The 19,841-nt window shown below is 40.0% G+C and overlaps 1 protein-coding gene across 1 annotated transcript; it reads left to right on the top strand.

Annotated features, from left to right (window-relative positions):
* Positions 1-543: 543 nt before the first annotated feature.
* NOC3L (nucleolar complex associated 3 homolog (S. cerevisiae)) lies at positions 544-14,341 on the top strand (the record flags this gene model as incomplete). Its single annotated transcript, XM_009071167.1, has 20 exons — positions 544-751; positions 1,160-1,286; positions 2,250-2,407; positions 2,519-2,575; positions 3,616-3,746; positions 4,365-4,526; positions 5,398-5,491; positions 5,690-5,865; positions 6,078-6,206; positions 6,650-6,781; positions 7,161-7,241; positions 7,803-7,903; positions 8,364-8,436; positions 8,514-8,577; positions 8,663-8,734; positions 9,319-9,500; positions 9,730-9,858; positions 10,473-10,570; positions 12,353-12,437; positions 14,151-14,341. Coding segments are annotated over 20 exons (2,391 nt in total), but the record flags the coding sequence as incomplete, so codon positions are not given.
* Between the last annotated feature and the right edge of the window lie 5,500 nt (positions 14,342-19,841).

The raw sequence follows: 19,841 nt of genomic DNA on the forward strand, positions 1-19,841 counted from the left end.
GATCCCACGGGGCTGCATGGCAGGGGGAGCTGTACCCGGGCTTCCCACGGGGCTGGACGGCTCCGGGAGCTGTGTCTGGGGCCGAGCGGCACGGGGAGCCGGGCACAGGGCTCAGACGGCTCCGGGAGCTGTGCCCGGCGCTCTACGGGCTTGGTCTCTTACCTTAAAGTACCCCAAGGTACCTTATTGTGTATTGGGGAGGAGGAAGGGCTTCCTGGAGAGAGAACAGAGTGCTTGGGAGCACATAGAGAAACGTGCTGTGCCCTAAGAGTCTGTCTGCCATACTTTGAGTGTCCACTAAAAGTGATGGATGTAAAGTTTAGTAAAGAAGTGGTCAAATAATGTTCCTTTAGAACATTCTTCATGGGTCTCTTCTCAAAAATGTAACACAGCTGTGTAAATTCAGAGCTAACTGATGATACCATTTGGAAGAAGCATGTTGTTAGATAGAAATATGAACTTAATGGGTTCTGAACCCGTGAAGTAGATTTTAAAAGGGCTATGAACGTGTCAGTGACTTGTAGCTTTCTGTTTGTTTCCTAGAGAAGAAACAAAAAGCGAATTCCCAGTTTTCGCAAGTTACTGAGGACTAGCCAAATAAAACTTGACAACAAACTAAAGAACAAGCAGTACAAGCAGAAGAGTGCTGCTAAGAAGTATCGCAAAGAACAGAAGAAGCTAAGGGAGGCTGTCAGAGATGCTATTGCTAAAAAGCCTTTTCCACTGGAAGACAGCAAGAAAAAAGAAGTTCGTAAGTGATTGCTTGGTTATTTTTGTGAGCAACATGGTACGAGGGGTACTAATTATCCTGCTGCTTCGTATTGTAATGTTCAAGAAAACAACATTTTGCGTGTGCAAATAACTGCTGTTCTTGTCAAAAGCAAGAGAGAGTTATGGAAAATATAACCATTATCATATTGTTGCTATTGTGGCAACAAGATCTGACAGCTGGAGATGGTAGAAATGTGATTGTGCTGGTCATTGTTGGATGTCACAGGAAAGGGGCATTTTTCTGGGATAACACAAAATGTGTGTAAAGGTTAATGAGCTCCAGGTTGAAGTAGGGTGTAAAATGGGTCTCACAAGTGTGAGCAGGGTTAGGTTTTCATGTTTGAATATGTGTGAGACATTAATCTGTAAACATCATCTTCTAAAATAGCTGGAAAATGGAAAGAAGAGGAGGAAGAAGTTGCTCTTCCCCTGGACATGATGGATGAAGATGACTTAAAATTAATGGAAGATTTGGCCCAAAAAGCATCCTTTTTAACCAGAGATCTCTCTTCTAAGTGAGTGTTGTTGTGATGTCTACTTTTCATACTAAGTCAGCCTCATGTGGTAGTTAATATGTAATGTGATACATATGTCACGAGGTCCCTTTCACTCTGGTGTTTCCTTGTGGTTCCAGTTTAGTGTTTCCTTACTTTGTCAGTAAATTCAGTATTAACGTATTGATGTGTATCAGTGCATTCACCTGCTCCTGACCCTCAGGGTGCTGTTTCTGCAGTGTTCCTTTCCGTGAGGTCCCTGGCTGTGAGATGAGTAGCATTCCTCAAACTGAAAGAAATACTTTAAACAGAGTCTCTTTTTCTATGTAGTGTGTTGAGGCCATTCCCTGGATTTTGGGCCACTATGCATATTGCATTGCAAATTGCTGGGGAAAGAAAGGGTTCTGGAAGCCGTGTCTGTAAACACAACACCAAAACACTCATACAAAGTGTTGCAGTTTTCTGGAGCAAGGTGTTGAGTAGAGTTCAGGAGCTCTTAGCTCCTTTCGTAGTGTTCCTTTAAACTGGAGAGCTTGTCTTTTTAATCAGGTTTACCCTGGTCAACTCTGAGAATCCTTAAAAACTTGTCAAATATTACATCACTTATAAATTAGCACAGACTAGATAGTTAAGTTCTTATGTACTTACATGTGGGTCAGGAACACACCTGAAAAAGGGTGTTACACCACACTGCCTTGTTTCTGTTATCCTTGGAGAGTAGGGTGTGACAGAGGCTTTGCCAGTCAGCAGAGTAGAAAAGTGACAGTAGTGCGGTAAATGTGGAGCAGGGTAAATAAAAGTGTTCACTTATCCACTCATTATCACGCCCTGGTTAAGCCTTGCCTGGGAGGTCAAGGCATGGTGAGGGAGAGTGAGGCTGTGGGACATTTCAGGTGCAGACACTTAATCCAGCTTGTGCACTGTCACACATGGTTCTTGTCTAATTAAGTGGCTCACTCAGTGAGTTTGCCTTGTGTTTTTCAGTGAACCTGTTCACATCAAAAAACGAAAGCATGAAAGTGTGATTGAGAAACACGAGAAGGTGCCAAGACGTCTGCAGACTGAGCCAGAGAAGGAAGTCATCCATCTGCTCCCCATCAAAGACAAGAGGGGCATTATTCCCCAGGTTGTAGAAAAGCCAGGTAAGACATAGATTCTGCAGTTGGCATCATAGCCAAGAAGTATGTATTTTATTCTTTTAAAATTTCACAGTGCTTATTACATGCTTGACACTAGACACTCTGTTTTCGCAGTTTCCAGTGTCGCACATGATGAAGAAGAGGATGAAGAGGAAATGGAGGAAGCAGAAGGTTATAAAGCATTATATTTGCTTTTTGGTTTTTAGTGGGTTTGGGGTTTTTTTGGTGTTTTTTTTTTCTAAATTGCTGATGTAATCTGAAGAGTACTTTACTGTTTCCTAAGGAAGTATGTGATTGAAGTGTATTTTGTTCAGGATGTGTTTGAATATGTTCATTACCATGTTGCTGTCAAAGCATGGCTTGCTTTCATACCTGTTGGGATCTCAGGACCTGAGGAGCAGTTGGCTACATAATCTCCTTCTTTAAAATTACTGTGATTTTCACCTGGAACTGATGTTTGCATGAAGTTCCTTATATGAGTTGTGTCATCTTTGCTAGTAAGAAGGAAAATACTGGTCTTGCATAAAAGCTATGTGCTGTGGTTCTGGTTTGATTACTCTGAGATCATTTTGAAATGCAGTTTGGGACACAGACTTTTGCAGGTTTTTGAGTGTCTGTCTTTGAAATTTTTTACTTAAAATATCAGAATACTTGGAAGTTGAGATTTCCATTTGCAGTTGTCTGTCCAGTTAAGAGTCAGTGTCAAATAACAGTTGTGGTTGTAACTTTGTCACTTCTGGGTCATTATTGTCTAAATATAATCTGAGATTGAGGAAGGTCTTGTAGCAAAGTAATACTCAGAAAACCCAAATGAAACAATTGTATGTTTAAAAGAAAAAGCCAGTAGTGAATAATTTGCTTCAAGTTGCAGAGCACTGCAGTTTCTTGGTGTGGTTGGGGTAATATGTTGAGTTGATATGTCCCCACTGTACTTGGGGAGTACCCATAGGCAGATTCAAGAACATTTAGTCCATTTCTTTTTGCAAGCAAAAGATTTTGAAGTGAAGCAGAAATTATTCTTTGGGTTAATATAAGCTCTTGCAAAGTCAGTCTTAAAGCTTCTTTTGCTGTGGGACTTAATGTGTTACTCTTGTGTGGGGTTAGCACGGGACCCACCTAAATGCAGTGGCTAGAACTGTACTTTGCAACATGGTATTTGTTAAGTGACTTCCCCAGTGACTTTCTCTTCTAACTCTCACACCTTGAGCCAGATGTCTGTGAGGAACCCCTGCCTGTTCTCACTCCTGAGGAAATGGCTGCTCAAAGGAGACAAAAGCTGCAGGAGAGGAAGATGCACATAGCTGCCTTAGCATCTGCCATTCTCTCTGAGCCAGACAACAATGTAGGTGGTGTTTACTTAACGTGTATATACACGTGCCTTTGTTGTGCTGTAAGCCAAGAAATAAAAGATCTGAAAGTGCCTTTGTTGTACTGTAAGCCAAGAAATAAAAGATCTGAAGTGACCAAACTGTAGCAAAGGCAGAAGAACACATGAGTAGAACACATGGTTGGTGTTCTACTGTGTCAGACTGTGAAACTGATGCCATAGGTTGGTACAAAGGATTTGAATGGGGTGAAGATCCAGGTGGCTGTGTTTGCTCTGTTCAGGAGTAGCTTGTCCCTCTGAATACTTGTGGGTTTAGGAATAACACTGTCTGTGGTATTTTCTGTGCAAACCACCTTGTTCCTTAAGCATGACCCTTATTTAAACTCTGGCTTGTATCTGATAGTTCTTGATGCTTCAGGATATACTAGTAATCTTCTGTAAGTCTATGCAGGTCTGTAATAGCAGGAGAGTTTGAACATTGTCAAGATACAAGTTTTATTGGGATATGTAGCATTTCTTGGCTCTTTATGCAGTGCTGAGACTGAGTAACTGCTGAGTTGATGTACATTGTGCTTGTCCATCAGTTTGTAGTTGATCTTCAGCTGATATTGTCTGCCTGTATTCTTCACTCAGATTAAGAAGCTGAAGGAGCTGCGTGCCATGCTGATGGAGCAGGACCCTAACGTGGCTGTGATCGTTCGCAAGTTGGTCATGGTTTCTTTGATGGAGATATTCAAAGACATTGCACCTTCTTACAAAATTCGGCCTCTGACCGAAGCAGAAAAGGCTACCAAGGTGAAATACCAAATTTATTTGTAGAGCATTGTGAGTAGTTCAGATTTTTTTCAGTTATGCCAAATACTAATATTGATTTGTTTAATATCGAGGTATAGTTTTGAGCAAAAGGTAACAAGTACACAAATACTTGTGGAAGCTCTGAAGCTGTGACACTTTCAGGGGCAGAAGTCTTTGTTTTGAATCTTTAATACTTCCTCAGTAAGTAGGTGACAGGCTGGTGATAACAGAGGGGAAGAACAGGGTATGAAATTAGTCTACCAGACCTGGTTGACTTTCTGTATAAACCTTGGAATAAGATGCTACACTGAAGGGTATTCGAAAGAAACCAAATGATGCAACATTGTCACCTAACTGGCACACATTTCTTTGGAATGTGTTCCACAATTTGCTTGAGCAAATGCAGGGTAACTTGTTTCCTGGAGTTTGTTTTAACCAATTCTTTAGAAGGTTTCTTTATCTCTAGTGCAGTTTGGAGTCATGGCTTTAAAATAGCATCTAGTTGGTCATTTAATTTCATTTCAGTCTCTACAAATTAAGTAGGCCTAGTTGGAAAAGGCCCTCAGCATGAGAACATCTTGGGTACTTGGGTTTCCAGCTGTCTGGTGTAACCCAGAATTCCCTTGTTTTCACAGCAGCTGTATTTAATTCATGCCCCACAGATCAACCATAGACTTGTAGAACTTCTGTGCTTGTGGAGTAGGATAGGAAAGAAATAAATATATTTTTTTAATACATTTCTAGGAATATTTGTCTAGGATGAAAATCTATTTAGGTGTTTGATATTTGTTTTAAAACTTTTTGTTTTCTCCATTGGCTAATTTCAGGATTCAGCTGTCCAAATAAATCTTCATTGCTATTATGTTTACAGGTTAAAAAAGAAACTCAGAAACTGAGAGAATTTGAAGAAGGCCTCGTGAGCCAGTATAAGTTTTACTTGGAAAATCTGGAACAAACAATTAAAGGTACAGTCAACACTTCCTATTTTGTGTAGTAAATGCAAAATTGTTTGTGGCATCACAGTTTTCTTCCTCTGAATGCTACCTGCTGTCTTGGAGGTAGTACTTGCATGAGGTGTGCAGGAGAATGTCTGCAATCACTCAGAATTTAAGTATTTATAAATTAACAGTAATCACTAAAAATAGCAATGACATTCTGTGCAGATTGGAAACAAAGGAAGTTGAAGAAAAGCAATGTCATCTCATTAAAGGCTTACAAAGGTCTAGCAGAAGTAGCAGTGAAGTGCCTGTGTGAGCTGCTCGTGGCCCTACCCCACTTCAACTTCCACAACAACATTATTGTTCTCATTGTTCCACTCATGAATGATACATCAAAAGTGGTAAGTGATTTTCTGATTAGAGAAGGAGTTCTTGTTTTGCATGAAAAATAATCTATTTCTGAGCTTTATTCCACAATCTTGTGGCCATATCTTTTCTCTGTTTTACAGGCTCTGTCCATTGTCTTAATTAGTAAATACAGTGAGTGTTACCTGTTATTAGATGTTGTTGTGGACTTGGTTTTACAGGACAGTTTGTGTGATTTGCTTTTCAGATTTCAGAACTGTGTGTTGAGGCAGTTAAGAAGCTCTTTAAACAAGACAAGCTGGGCTGTGCTTCACTTGGTGTAGTTAAGGTCATTTCTGGCCTTGTGAAGGGTAGAAATTATGATGTCAGACCTGAGGTAAGAGTCTTTCTCTTGTACTACACAATTTTCTTCTATCAATGGTTTAAAAACAATCTGAGCATTAAAGTTAATGCAGCTGCTGGCTACAGACAGGCAGAATTTCCTCACTCTGTCAGAACAGAGGCAGATTGGGATTAGGCTGAGCCAGAGAGTCAGAAAGAGAGGTATGGGGCAAGGGAAGGAGACATATCAGATCCTAATAGTGTGGGTTCAGTCAGGCAGGGAGACTTGAAGTGAGAGAGGCAGATGGAGGAATGGATAGAAATAGTGCTGGGGAAGGAACTGGGAGCAGAGATGAGAGATACAGGCATGAAGGAACAGGAGGGGAGTAAACAGAACCTTTGACCAGCAAAGCCCACTAGCTGGACTGGAATTCAGGATTTCTTACCCTCTGTTCCTATGTTGTGGGTCACCATTGTGTTTATTTCATTTTACAACAGGTGCTCAAAGTATTTCTTCACTTAAGAATTAAGGAGGTAGAATTACAAAAAGACTCTGAAGACATTGCACCAAAGAAAAAGTTCATGACTTACAAAGAGAAAAGAAAAAATCTTTCCAGAATGCAAAGAAAGGTATGACTTGTGCTTTTTCCTGTTCTAATTTTGCCACTTCATGCAGCGATCTGTTCCAGCAATGATTGCACATCTGTTGTTGCCATTGTTAACTCAGCATCAGTGACTAGTGTTTGCATTGTACTCGAACATTTATGAGGTTCTACAGGGAATTTAATTATCTTCCTATTTTTTTTCCTCTGTCTGGTGCTGATAATGCCTTTGGTTGTTTCTGATAGAAAGGAATATATCTAAGCTGGTTACCTTGTAGCATCACAGGGTGACTTAAGCAACTCCCCAAGCATGAAAGACTTATTCTCTGGCTGTCTTAGCAACCTGGATATCCAGACTGGTTGGAAACATTTAATCTGTTGTTTTAAAATCAACTGTCTATTTTCAGTGGAAGAAAGCAGAAGAGAAACTGGAACGAGAACTCTTGGAAGCAGAAGCCTCAGAAAGTAAAGAAAAAAAACTGAAGTTGGTAAGTAATTTAGGGATTATTTCCCTGTTTTTTGCCAAGTGGCAGCTCCTACCCTATTTGCAACCAAGAGCCTTCCCTCCATAACAACCTGTCACATCTCTAGATAACATTGTCAGCTAACAAACATTTTGCCTGTGCCAGAGGTCTAGGTTTTAGTAAACCAAGCTCTCCCAGTTTAGCCAGCAAAACCAGTTGAGGCATTCCTATTGCCTTCTGTTCTCTGCACAAAAAGATGTCGAATCTATTGACATAAGTCCTCTAGGTGCCTTGTTCCAAAGGACACTATGTATTGGGTGTTACCAACCTCTTGGAGTGGCCTTTGGGCAGAGGAGGAGTGTGGCTAGCATGGGCTGCTTAGCCAGGAGAGTGCGAGGGCACAAAGCTGGGGGCAGGAGAGCAGGACTTGAGCCTTTTAGCATAAGAAGAACAGAGATGGCAGTGTTGGGACTAGTTTGGGAGGCCTAAGTGCAGACTTGGACAGAGAGAAGCATCTTCAATTGAGTTTAAGTGAAGTGTCTGTTTTCCACAATTATGTGTTTAATTTTGTTTTCTTTCCCTCAGCACACAGAGACCTTGAATATTGTATTCATAACTTACTTCAGAATCTTGAAGAAAGCTCAGAAGTCACCACTTTTGCCAGCTGTGCTAGAAGGTCTTGCAAAGTAAGAACTGAGTCTTCTTTTGTGTGTGTGGAAAGACATAAAGCACTAAAGGAGTTTTTGACTTTGAAAGGGATTTAAACACAGTGGGAGAAGACAGTCCCTGACAAATTAGTTGAAATTCTTTTATTTCTTTGCTGAAGCTTTCAGCTATTCCAAAACCATTTCAATGTGATGTGTAATTTCCCGTGGTAGAACTGATGTGGTGCAAAGCCAGCAGGGTGTGATGTGATTTTGTTATTTTGCCTGATTACTTCCTGGAGGACACAAGCATGTCTGCAGAGCTGTAGGGAAGCCATGGTTAGCAGCTGGGGGCTGTGTCGTACCTTCATGTGAAGAGTAGTAAATGTTCAGCATTTGATTTAGCTTCTTTTAAGGTGTGAATTTTGGCAATTCAAAATCCTTTGAACTGAGTTTGCAGATAATGTTTACAGCATAAAAATAAAAATCTTTTTCATTCAAGGTTTGCTCATCTCATCAATGTGGAGTTTTTTGATGACCTGTTGATTGTCCTTCATTCTCTTATTGCATCTGGGGTGAGTTGAGTTTATTTTTATTACAGTTTGCTTAAAATGACTTTGTTTTGGGTAGTTAATTGGTTTTGTATTCTCAGGGTTTAAGCTATCGTGAGAGCCTTCACTGCATTCTCAGTGCTTTTCATATACTCTCTGGTCAAGGTAAGAGATTTTTAAAACAAACTTTTGTTTAATATTGTCTGATAAATTAAAGGAGTAAATGTGTTTATTTGGGTTTTGTCAATAGGTGATGTTCTTAACATTGATCCGATGAAATTCTACACACATCTTTACAAAACTCTGTTCAGCCTACACGCAGGTACCTCCAGATCCTTATTGTCAGTGTTTACCTAGGTAGTGTCTATTCTGCTTGTTTGGTGTCACAGCCTTAATATAGTGTTAATAAACTGCAATTGTTTTAAGATTTCTGAGTTCTGAAAAGGTTATTGTTTTCATAGAGTTATAGAATCATCAAGGTTGGCGGAGACCTCTAAGATCTGTGACAGGTTAATGGTTGGACTCGATGACCTTAGAGGTCTCCTCCAGCCTTGATGAGTCTGGGCTAATTCTGCATGGGTAAAACACTAACTGTTTTATACTTTATAGAAGATGATATAATGAATGCACTTAGGGTTGAAGCAGTAGCTGTGTCTGATGTTTATTTGATGGAACAAATATTTCCTTAGGAAGGAGCACAAAACCAGTGATACGTTATTTTGTTCAGAGCTGGAGTCTTTTCACCAGAAAAGGGTGGATGTTTGTCTCTATCACAAGAGCTGTGTTTGAACCTTTTAGTTTTCTTGCTATTCCTCGGGTTCCAGTGTATAGTCCATAGCAAAACATCCATATCTGTGTGTTCCTCAGAATGGTTGCTTACTCTTTGAATGAAATTCTGCTTTTGAGGTGGTACCAATGAGGACATAGGGATTGTGCTCCAGTGCCTGGATGTGATGTTTGCCAAGCGCAGGAAGCAAGTTTCCCATCAGCGAGCTCTTGCTTTCCTGAAGCGACTGTCCACGCTTGCTCTTCATGTGCTTCCAAATTCCAGTGTTGGGATCTTGGCAACAAACAGGGTATTCATGCAAGTAAGTTTTACTTGTTGAAATTTTTAGCTTACTGGCTGGAGGTTATTGAATTTTTTGCCTAACTGATTTTATGCAAAATATTTAAAGCATCTTAAGGAAGAATGATGAAACCAGAATATGCTTAAATGCTGCTGAGACTGAATAACATGGATTGAATCCTGAAACTGACTTAACCATGGTATAATTGGATATGTAATATAAGCAGCACTGTTGTTGTTTTGTGTTGTAGACTTTCCCAAAGATGGACCTCTTGCTAGACAATGAATCCCAAGGCAGTGGAGTTTATTTCCCAGAACTGGAAGAACCAGAGCATTGCAATGCTCAGAACACAGCTCTGTGGGAGCTGCATTTACTGCAGGTTAGTGAGAAACTGAGTGATTTGTGAAGTAAAAGTCAGCTGTAAATAACGGCTAAATGTTTATGTGCTTTACACAAATTGAGAACAGAGGTCTTCAGGCCTGTCAGTGAAATATGGCCCAAGTGAGGAAGAGCAACACAGCGGCATGGAAGGAATGAGTTCATAAGGGGATGTAACACATCTCCTATGATAGTGCCATGCTGCATCTTATTGCAGGTTGCCTAGTGCGATTCCTTTGGAGGCTTTTTCAATCTGTTAAGTTCCCTTGTAGTCCAGCCCTTGTCTGGCAAGGAACTGACACCTTGATCTGTCATTCCAGTCAGGGTTTAGAGTTTGGGGCTTGGGGAGACCTTCCTCTGCTCTTGCCTCCTGTTTTCTGGGAGTAGGAGTTATATTAACAGTGAAGAGTAATGCTCACAGCATGACATCTGAGTGAATAAATGTATGACTGGGTGTTCTCATTCACTTAACCACAGGGACTGTCTGATTTTGAGGTGCTCAGTTCCTCTGTCTAAAACTAAACCAGGACCTTCCATTATATAGAAATGGGAATAAAAGTAAGAATTGATAGATAAATACATTTATCACTCAGTCAACTGCCTTCTTTCTTCCAGAGACATTATCATCCAACAGTGCAGAAATTTGCGTCTCACCTTATTGCTGGAGCTCCAACTGAAGGCTCAGGAGCTCTTTCACTTGATTTGAGCCAAAGGTGAGTTATCAAAGAGTTCTTTTTCTTTCCTAAATAGTGCCCTGAAAGGAAGCTGTTGCTTATATTTTATTAAAAGAATTCCTAAAAATAATTATCCATAAAATTAAAAGATTGTGATCTTCAAACTCTCTTTGTTCTCCTGCCAGTACAGAATGTTGGCTGCCTTTCTGTGTTTTGGGTTGTTTTTTTTTTTCCTTTTGAACCTTGTTGCCAGGCTGTGACAAGGGTAAAAATCTCAAAGTGCAATGTGTTTTCTTCCCATGGGAGCAAAATATCTGCATTTCCTCAGCCCTGATCTGAATATGGATCAGGATCACGCAGCTGTAGCTGTCCAGTGTAAACTGGAAGCCAAGGTGCAGCATAAGGTCCATGGTATGTTAGCACACCAGAACAGCCATCCTGGTTCAGAGTAAGGATCTAATCCTGCCTCCTGTCGTCAGCACCAACTGGCAGCAGGTGCCTGTGAGAAGTAAGAACAGGGCAAACATGTGAGACATGCTCTGAGCAGTGGTCTGGCCTCAGCCTGGTGGATTTCCTGAGCCTGATACTGTTTTCTGTTTAGTACCTCTTCATGGAGTTCTTCCTCCTCAGTGTCCCTTGACCCAAAGCACTTGTGCAAGTGCAGCATTGTTTGATTACTGTTCCATGAGTCCACAGCTCCTTCCATGACCACCTGTGACCCTTTGTTTTAAACCTGGTGCCACTGCACTTCATTTAACAGCCCCTGGTTCTTGCCCTGGGAGGTGAAATGAACAGACTGCTCTAATACACTCTTTTCATGCCTCACATGACTTGGTGGATGTCTAACACATTGTCCCTCTGTCTACTGTCTCTGGTGGCTGAAGGGATCCAGCTCAGCCAGAAGCTGTTCTATACTTTTTATCATCTTTGTTGCATGTGCTGAACTTCTATCAGTTTAAGCATTTCAGGATAAGGAAATTGTGGAGACTCAGTTGCAGTATTTGAGATGTGGATGTTCTATGGATTTATACACTGATGTAACTGATTTCTGTTGTCTTGTTTCTTTTCAACTCCAAACAGCATCAAGGTCACAGTCCCATCAAAGTATCTGTCATAACACCATGTTTTTTCTTCGGTAATAGTGGTCAGCTCAGAGCATTTTGTTTTTATATAAAGCTGATACTTTTTTTTCCCAACACTAAATTTCATTTGCCATTTTACTGATCATCTCATACAGTCTGTACTCTCTAGCTCGTCTTTAAGCATCTTGCAGAGAACAGGTCCTGCCACAGACCTTGTGGAAATCCAGTCTCTTCCTGCCATTGCAAAAACTGTTCCTGGACTCCTGTCCTCTGTTTCCTGTCTTTTAACCAGTTCTTTGCCCATGTGACAGTCTTCTTTGTTTTCCCATGGATGCTTAGTTTTCATAAAACCCTTTGGTAAGGAACTGTTGGAAATTCTAGTGTCAGCTAGATAATCTTTATCCATTTTTCCCCCCTTACTTTTTCAAACGTGTACAGATCAAGCAATCACTGCTTGGAGCTCTGGCAAGCCAACAGAACAGTTTTCTTGCCTCCCATTTCTTCTGTCTCCCAGCTGAGTATTTAGACACATTTTACCTACTTTTACTTGCATTGTTTCCCAGCTGTTGGCTCCTGATCTTTTCCAGGTGATGCCCATTACTCTGAGGAGTTCTCATACCATGTGTTGGAGGGTGAGAATGGCTTGTGTGGGGGAGAAGCTGCTCGTGGACTGGTGATGTGTTAGTTGAAGAGGCATCTGTCTAATACCATCTCTCTTTTACTGTGATTCTTGCTGCAGGTCTGCTACAGAACTTTTTGAGGCATATTGTATGAAAGGAATGACCTTTAATCCTCCTGTTGCATCGGTAACATCCAGAAGAAAGGTACTGTCTCATCTCTGTGTCCTTTCTTAACCATGTGACACACCAGCATAACCTGTATGTGCTGCCCAGGCATTGGCACACTCGATTTGGCTTTCTGGTTTCTGCACTTTGTGTCAAGTATTTTTTTAAACTGGCATGAGATAGGACTGACCATAAAGAAGGAAAACCAGCTGTATAAATAGTTCCACCTCCCACAGCATCAGTGAACATAGCAAGGTTGATGTGGTTGCTGTTATTTTGCACTTTGCAGTGGTTCAGTGCAGATTTCTTGGCTCTTTTCTGTAATGATGAACTAATGTTTGTTCAAAAAGCAGTGATCAAAAGCCAGCTCTCCTTCCCCAGTCTGGGTAGTTGGCAGGACAGCTAGATTTCCAGAGCCTTTGATTCAGTACATAGAGGGATACTGATCCCCTTCAGCGTCACTATAGCTTTAAAGTGTAAATTTGAAGGGAACAAAGACTTAATGTATAAAGAGGAGAAATGGGGGAACAGTTTTTATATCCTCAGCACTGGATGCGTTCCAGATGCCAGAGTCCATTAAATGTCCAGTGCAGGCTGTGTCCTTTAAAAAGGGATCATTTTCTTTCTTCTAATGGAAACATTATAACCCATTAACCTTGTCAGTGCTCTGCTTTGCGACTTAGTAATGTCAGTTGAAGCCTTGGGAGCACAATTTTTCCATTTTAGAGAAGCAGCTCCTGAAAAATGTGTTTGTATTTACTTATTCTGTCATTTTACAGTGACTTCTTGATGTGTCTGTCCCGCTAGGGAGTTATATCAGCAGCTCTGACAGAGCAAGGCTGGGAACAGCAGATAGGAGAGAGATTTGAGTTGTAGTGCTTGAATAAGGAAATGCACAAGCTCTTTAAGTTAACAGAAACAAAGGAAGAGGGAAAGATAACAGAGAACAAACTGTCCATGGATGGTTATAATGGACATACCTGGGAAAGTTACCGTGGGCTCTTGCCTTCTCACTGGTTGTTTGAGTCATTTAACAAATTTTGGCAGTATTTAAGTTTTACCCTCCCTATCCTGCATATTCTGTGTGCCTACGCTGCCACCATCTGTCAGCACCTCCCTGCTGTTGAAGGAAGTTCTGAATTGGTGCCTGTGCACCAACTAAAGAGAGGATCTCATTCATCTTTGAGTGCATAAAGTACTCAGCTTTGAGTGTTAAGACTTAAACAGGGAAGTGTAAAGCATGTGCATGATCATTGTTCCTCTTCTGAGGACCAGGAAGGAGTGGAGGGCTCCAGGGAGGTAGAAGGGTCAGGGCATTCCTTTCTGACTCACAGCCTCTCCTGTGAGCATTGTTGCTTCCACTGTGGCCTTTTGATCATAGATAATTTGTATTTATAAGGTGTGTTGAACAGTCTGTAAGTGCCTTCGGAGCTGGAAGCTGTGGCTGTGTATAGTGGGTAATCTTCCAAAGGCCAGTTTACCACAAAATAAAAAACACACCTTACCAAAGCCATGAGCTCAGGACTGCCTGAGATGGTGCTTGCAAGGGAAGTGAAACTTACTGGCAGGTCAGGCAGGTGTGAGCTGCCAGTTCCATAAATCTGGTCTAGTTGACCAGAGACATGGGAGAGAAGCAGGACTGCTAGTTTAAGCTAGGCGTGGAAAATACATCCTGGCCTTGTTTAAGGCTATAAATATATTTCTTTACATACTTACTGTTTAGTAATGCAGCTAATATTTTGTCATTTCCAGGATACATTCTCAGCAGTGGATTCATTTGTAGACCAAGAGCTAAACAAACAGCTTCAACAACACACCAGTGAGACTGTTGTTCACAAACCCTTGGAGTTTGCTAAGCACTTGAAGGAATCATCCCTGTCATAAATGTACCTATCAATCAACTTCAGTTGCCTTCTTAATGGTGGAGAAAGATTGGCTGAAAGAAATTTGCACTCATTAAAGGAATACAAGTAGGCTTTTGTTTGAATATGGAGACACACAAAACCTGTACCAGCAGTTTCTCACACAGTTACAAGCCTGTTTGCAGGGCTGGGGAACCACAGTGGACAGGCACATCAGTAATTTAAAAAGATACAAAACCAGGTAATCTTAAAATTGTTTGCAACCCATGCATGACTTTATTTTTGTTTATATATTTTTCTAATTTTTATAGCAAAATATAGACATATTTGTGTCTGAGAACTCCCTGGGCTGTGTTGATAAATTAATAAATCTTTTCAACATGTTAATATCGACTGATGTCTGAGTTACCTAGAGAGTTTGGAATATGTATTGCATTTTTCTGTCTTTTTTCTGATGCCTTCTAACTATTTATCTCATCTTGAAATGATTTTGCGTTTGGTGAGGTTTTTCCCTCTGATAAATCTTGATATTGGCAAATTGAGCATAACGAATTTTAGTTCTGAACTGTCATCATGATTGAATGCTCTACCTCAGTGTCTCCAATAAATCATTGCTGTCAAGAACACTGGACAAATACAAGGTAAGAATGTAAATATTTAATGTTTTTTTTTAATCTTGGAAGTAATTTTCTCCCCGTTCCCCAAATATTAGTTATTGCCTGGTTGTTTTAGAATCCATTTGCAGCTGGAGTTGCAAACAGTAAGTGAAATACATGAAATAATTTAGAGGTGAGCATTGTCCCTATGTGAATTCTATTGCACAGGGAAGCGTGGTGAGCTGTCCCTGGGTGACAGCTAATGACCTTTTACAGTGTGTAGTCTGTGATGTGATGAGGATGTAAGATGTGATGTGAGCTCTGTAAAGCTTTCATTCAAGTCAGAAAATACACTTTTTTTTCTCTAGGGTCTTTAGTTCTTAAGCCTGATTTATGGTTCCTAGATAGTTTTACAAGTAATTTATTTTTCTTTTAACCCATGTTTTTAGTATTAATCATACTGGTTCACCAACTTCCAAAGAGTTAAACATAAATTCACAAACATTGTAGACATCTATGTATTAATGGATTAGAACATACCTATTTTACTATGTGGATTACAGAACTGCACACATAATACTGGTGCTTGTACCTGTGTTTCTGTCTGTTGTTCCCACAGCTTTTGAGTAGCTCTTACCAGTTGTTAAGTGTTTGCAAATATGTTTAAATTCTGAAAAATTCCAAGGGGGATTTGCCAATACTTTTGTCAGCTCAGGAAGGCAAAAGCAAAAAAAGTCACAGAGTCAACATCTTAAACCATTTACTTTTTTACAACATATACAAATACAAGTTTATTCTTCAAGTCAGCAGAGAGAAAATAGTCCAGGTGGAAAAGTCACTTTTAAAACTGTTCATTTTACATAGTTTCCAAACACATAAGGACTGGCACATAGTGATGGTGCATTGTCAGAATACTCTGACACGCTTTAAGAGGCAGAGGAAAACAACTGTACAACTAACTCATTCTGAAAGAGCCTATACATCTGTTGGAGCAGAATCTACTCACTGCTATTTATTTTTGTGTTTGTTTAATTTGCTAACTCTGCCAAATGTCTACCACTATTTAAGTTACAGAATATTTATCACAGACAGGAAAAAATTGCCACCATGGGTACATTTAGTGGGCTACCCTAAAAGTAAACTGAGTTTTATAGTGGAATAGTAACAGACAGTGATTAAAAACCAAATGTTAATTGAAGCATTCAATGAGCTAGAGCAGAACAGACAGTTCAGTATCAGAAGCTGCAGACTCAACTTTTCACTGAAATGTAAAGCTACCAGCAAGGTCTTCCTTTTTGAAGACAAACTATGAATGTAAGAGAAAGTGTTCTTGAAATACTTAGATACTTCCATGTTAAAGTCTTTAATTCTCCAAAGCTTGTGATTCCTAGAAGCAGACAGTGTTCAAAAAGTGCCTACTGAGATACTTCACACCTAGTAATATTTATGTCAAGAAAAACAATGTGATTGGGTTTTAAAAAGTTAAAACTGAGTATTTTTTAGTTCTTCTAACTGCTATAATTTGGGACCAGTAAGACAGAAACAAGAGGAAATATCTCCTGGTGTTCCCCAGTTCCTACAACCTGAGCAGCACTGCGTGGGGACAATGCTCATCTCCTGTCCCACACAGTCACACCACTGCAGGCAGCACGTGCTGCACAGGGAAGAGTTAAGGAATTGGTACAGAAGTAGCAGTTCAAGTAGTACAGAATAAAACACTTGTGTATTTTTTTGCCAATAAGCAATGAGATTTCCACCTGTAAACTGTTCAGCATGAGGCCTGCTGCTGCTCAGGGACTGCATGTTTCTGAAAGGTGTTGATTATTTACATTCCTTTCTTTCAGGCTTTATCCTGGAAGCTGCTTCCTCTAAATAGTTTGCATTGTAAAAATGAATGTGTTTTCCTAATTGATGTCCATGCCCAGCCAAAAGCACAGAAAGGGATAAAGCTGTTTTGTCAGTCTTGTCATAGTAATGTGCGTGTAGATATTCCTGCAGAAAGAAAACCTGTGGCTAAGAAGAATAAACTTTCCTATTAGCATAATAACTCAGCACATGAAAGCTGTTTAACTGGGCTTTCAGAAAAGTTAACAAAAAACCCTGTTTAATGCTTCAAGTGCTGCTGTATTTTCATTATTAGGACACTTGGAACAAACAAAGGTAAGGAGACTGTTAATTCCTTTCCAAATTCACCCCAGAGTTTCCCTCATTTCACTAGCAGAAGTTTAACCTGGATGTTTACCAATGCCTAAACTTGAAATTAAGGGATATCTGTACATTGATGAAAATACTGGCACAGGGTAATTAGCCTTACACAATTCCAGATGTCTTTGTGCCTATAAAGTTAAGGGTTTTTAAATGAAAAGCCAAATATTTTGCTGTTCTCTTTCACTATGATAAACAGCAGCAAAAGCAGCTTTAGACTTTGATTGATGCTTACATGTAAGTAAGATGCTTACATTAGTGAGCTATTCCCACAGCTGGAAAAGTTATTGTATTAGCAGAAATAGGATAAAACTGATTTTAAATAGCCACCAGACTTCAAGTTAGCGTTAGACCTGTGTTACACAGCATGACATGTGGCTACTGTTGTCCTTTCATTTCCCACTGTTTGTTTTTTCTGCTTTTTAAATCTGTGACAGAAAAGCATTAGTGGATGACAACATGGGGCTAAGAACTTTCTGGGTATAAGAACTTTTTGTGTTGAATCTGATTAGCAAGTTTGTCTTCCAGCCGACTGGGATACTACAGGTGATATTAAGAATTTTCAGTGCTGCTAGATATAACAACAAAAAGAAAAGCCAAACAGGGAAGGGCAAGGGCAAGCTGTACAGGAAGCTAAGTATTGCTTCTAAAATGCCATAAAAACAGTACAAAGAGAAAATTCTCAGTGATGTGAAACTGTTCCTGTGTTAAAAATCCCACAATGACCAGTAATTCCAAAGTAGCCCAAAGCAAACTATGCATCTAAAACTGGGGGCAAGTTGTCACTTCTAACACTTTACTGGGGTCAGTGTTGCATGATGCAAGAACAAGAAGGAACACACCTCATTTGTACAGGGGCTGCTGTGGGGTTCAAATGAGTAATCAGAGATGGAGGGGCTGAGCTAGGAGGTCGTTGGGGGTTAATTGGATCACATGTAGAATTGCAAAATGCTGTTTTGGTACAACAGATAAGCAGTGGGAAGTGCAGGGCCTCTGTGAGGATTTGCCACAGGGAGATTTGCCTATTTTTTGTGTATCTGTGGATATTTTTCCTGAAAGCTGGAAAGGACCTCCAGAGGGCACTTGTTGCTTTGGGAATGGCTACTTCATAGGCATTTTCTGTAGTGTATAGTGAAAGACTTCATCGTTTCTGGTGACAGAATGCAGGTTCTGTCTTCTTGTTTATCTGCCAGTTAATGACTTTGCTTTCTTTTATTTCATCTTCTAATTACTAGGGGGCGTTAATCGTCATGAGACTACTGCCTGTAACGTCTTCCCTTTGTTCAGGGACTGCTCTAGTGAGACAAAAACACACACAGAGCAGTTTGTTCACCACAGACACATTTCTTGTGGGAGATCAAAGGGATGACTGATTCCAGCAGTTGTTTCATCTGTGCCCCTATAAGGGTTGTTTTAAATCACTAAACACATTAGTAACTCCCATGGAGAGAGAAGAAGAAAAGAGACAACCACAACTAATGTAGGTATCAAAAGATGAATTCAGCAAACATAAAACTTCACAACAGTGTTTCTATGTAAACAAAAATGTCAAGAATTAGAGTGTAAAAGTTCTTTATACTACCTGGGTTTAACAGACATGTAAAAAGACAGTTCCTGACTGCAAGGAAAAATGTGTTCTGAATTCAAAATGTTGAAATGCTAATTGCATTTATCAATGCATTGTTTTGAATTTGGTCAATTTTGGGTGTTAAACATCTTGTGCTGAAAAGAAACAACCAGAAAAGTTCAAACATTTTTTTTTCTTTGAAAGCCAGAGAGAGAGGTAAAAATCTGCATTTTCTAAAAAGTAGCATATGATAAATATATACAATGGCATGTACTTTGGAACATGGTAATAAATATTCTCTCTTTAAACACAAGCCTGGAAAACTAGAATTGATAGGAAGAAAATGTTTTTTCCTTGTCAGAGATTCACTACCAGTTGGGTGTATTTAGCTATTGTACATTATCTTGTTAAAGTAGATGAACCATAAATAATTTTGAGTGTTTTGTGTATATCACCAAAGTTAAAGAGATATGCAAAGGAAGTTACAGTATATTTCAATCTCTTTACAATCACTTAACACAGTGTTTAACAGAAATCTTCAGGTAAAAGTGCGTTATTTTAATATAATACACATAAAAGAACACTCTGGTTCTCTGCCTTCACTTTTCCTAGAGGGAACAAGCTAAAATTATCTTTTGTTTAAAAAGGGGAGGGCAATGACACGTGTTTGTTTACAACACACAGTCCAAGAAAACTTCTCCATCCGCCTATTGAGGATCTGCAGATGTGAAGATGTGGGAAGAGAAGAACCTTCCGAGAGCTGACAGGCATCTTTCCAATCTACAGCATCCCATTTAGGATTCCCAGATTCTGGATTAAGCATCTGTAGCACAGGGCACACAATTGCTGACCAGTTCAATCCACAGCAGGATCCCTCAAAGGCACTGCAGAAGGATTCAGTGATGTAAATTCAGCTTTTCAAAAGAAAAAAAGAACAAATGCAGGAGAGGGAATGTGACTGGGATTTTCCCATAATTTATTTTGCTTCCCTTGAAGTCAGATTGTTTTAATGATTTAGGGGTTTTACCAGGATAAATTTAATTGTTGAACCATCAAGGTTGGAGGAGACCTCTAAGATCATAGAGTCCAGACATTAACCTGTCACTGCTGTAACCCCTAACCCCTATCCTCTAGTGCCACATCCAGATGCCTCTTAAACACCTCCAGGGATGGTGACTCCACCACCTCCCTGGGCAATATTCCAGGGCCTGAC

The sequence above is a fragment of the Acanthisitta chloris genome, unplaced genomic scaffold (assembly GCF_000695815.1).
Source record: "Acanthisitta chloris isolate BGI_N310 unplaced genomic scaffold, ASM69581v1 scaffold45583, whole genome shotgun sequence".
Classification (NCBI taxonomy): domain Eukaryota; kingdom Metazoa; phylum Chordata; class Aves; order Passeriformes; family Acanthisittidae; genus Acanthisitta; species Acanthisitta chloris.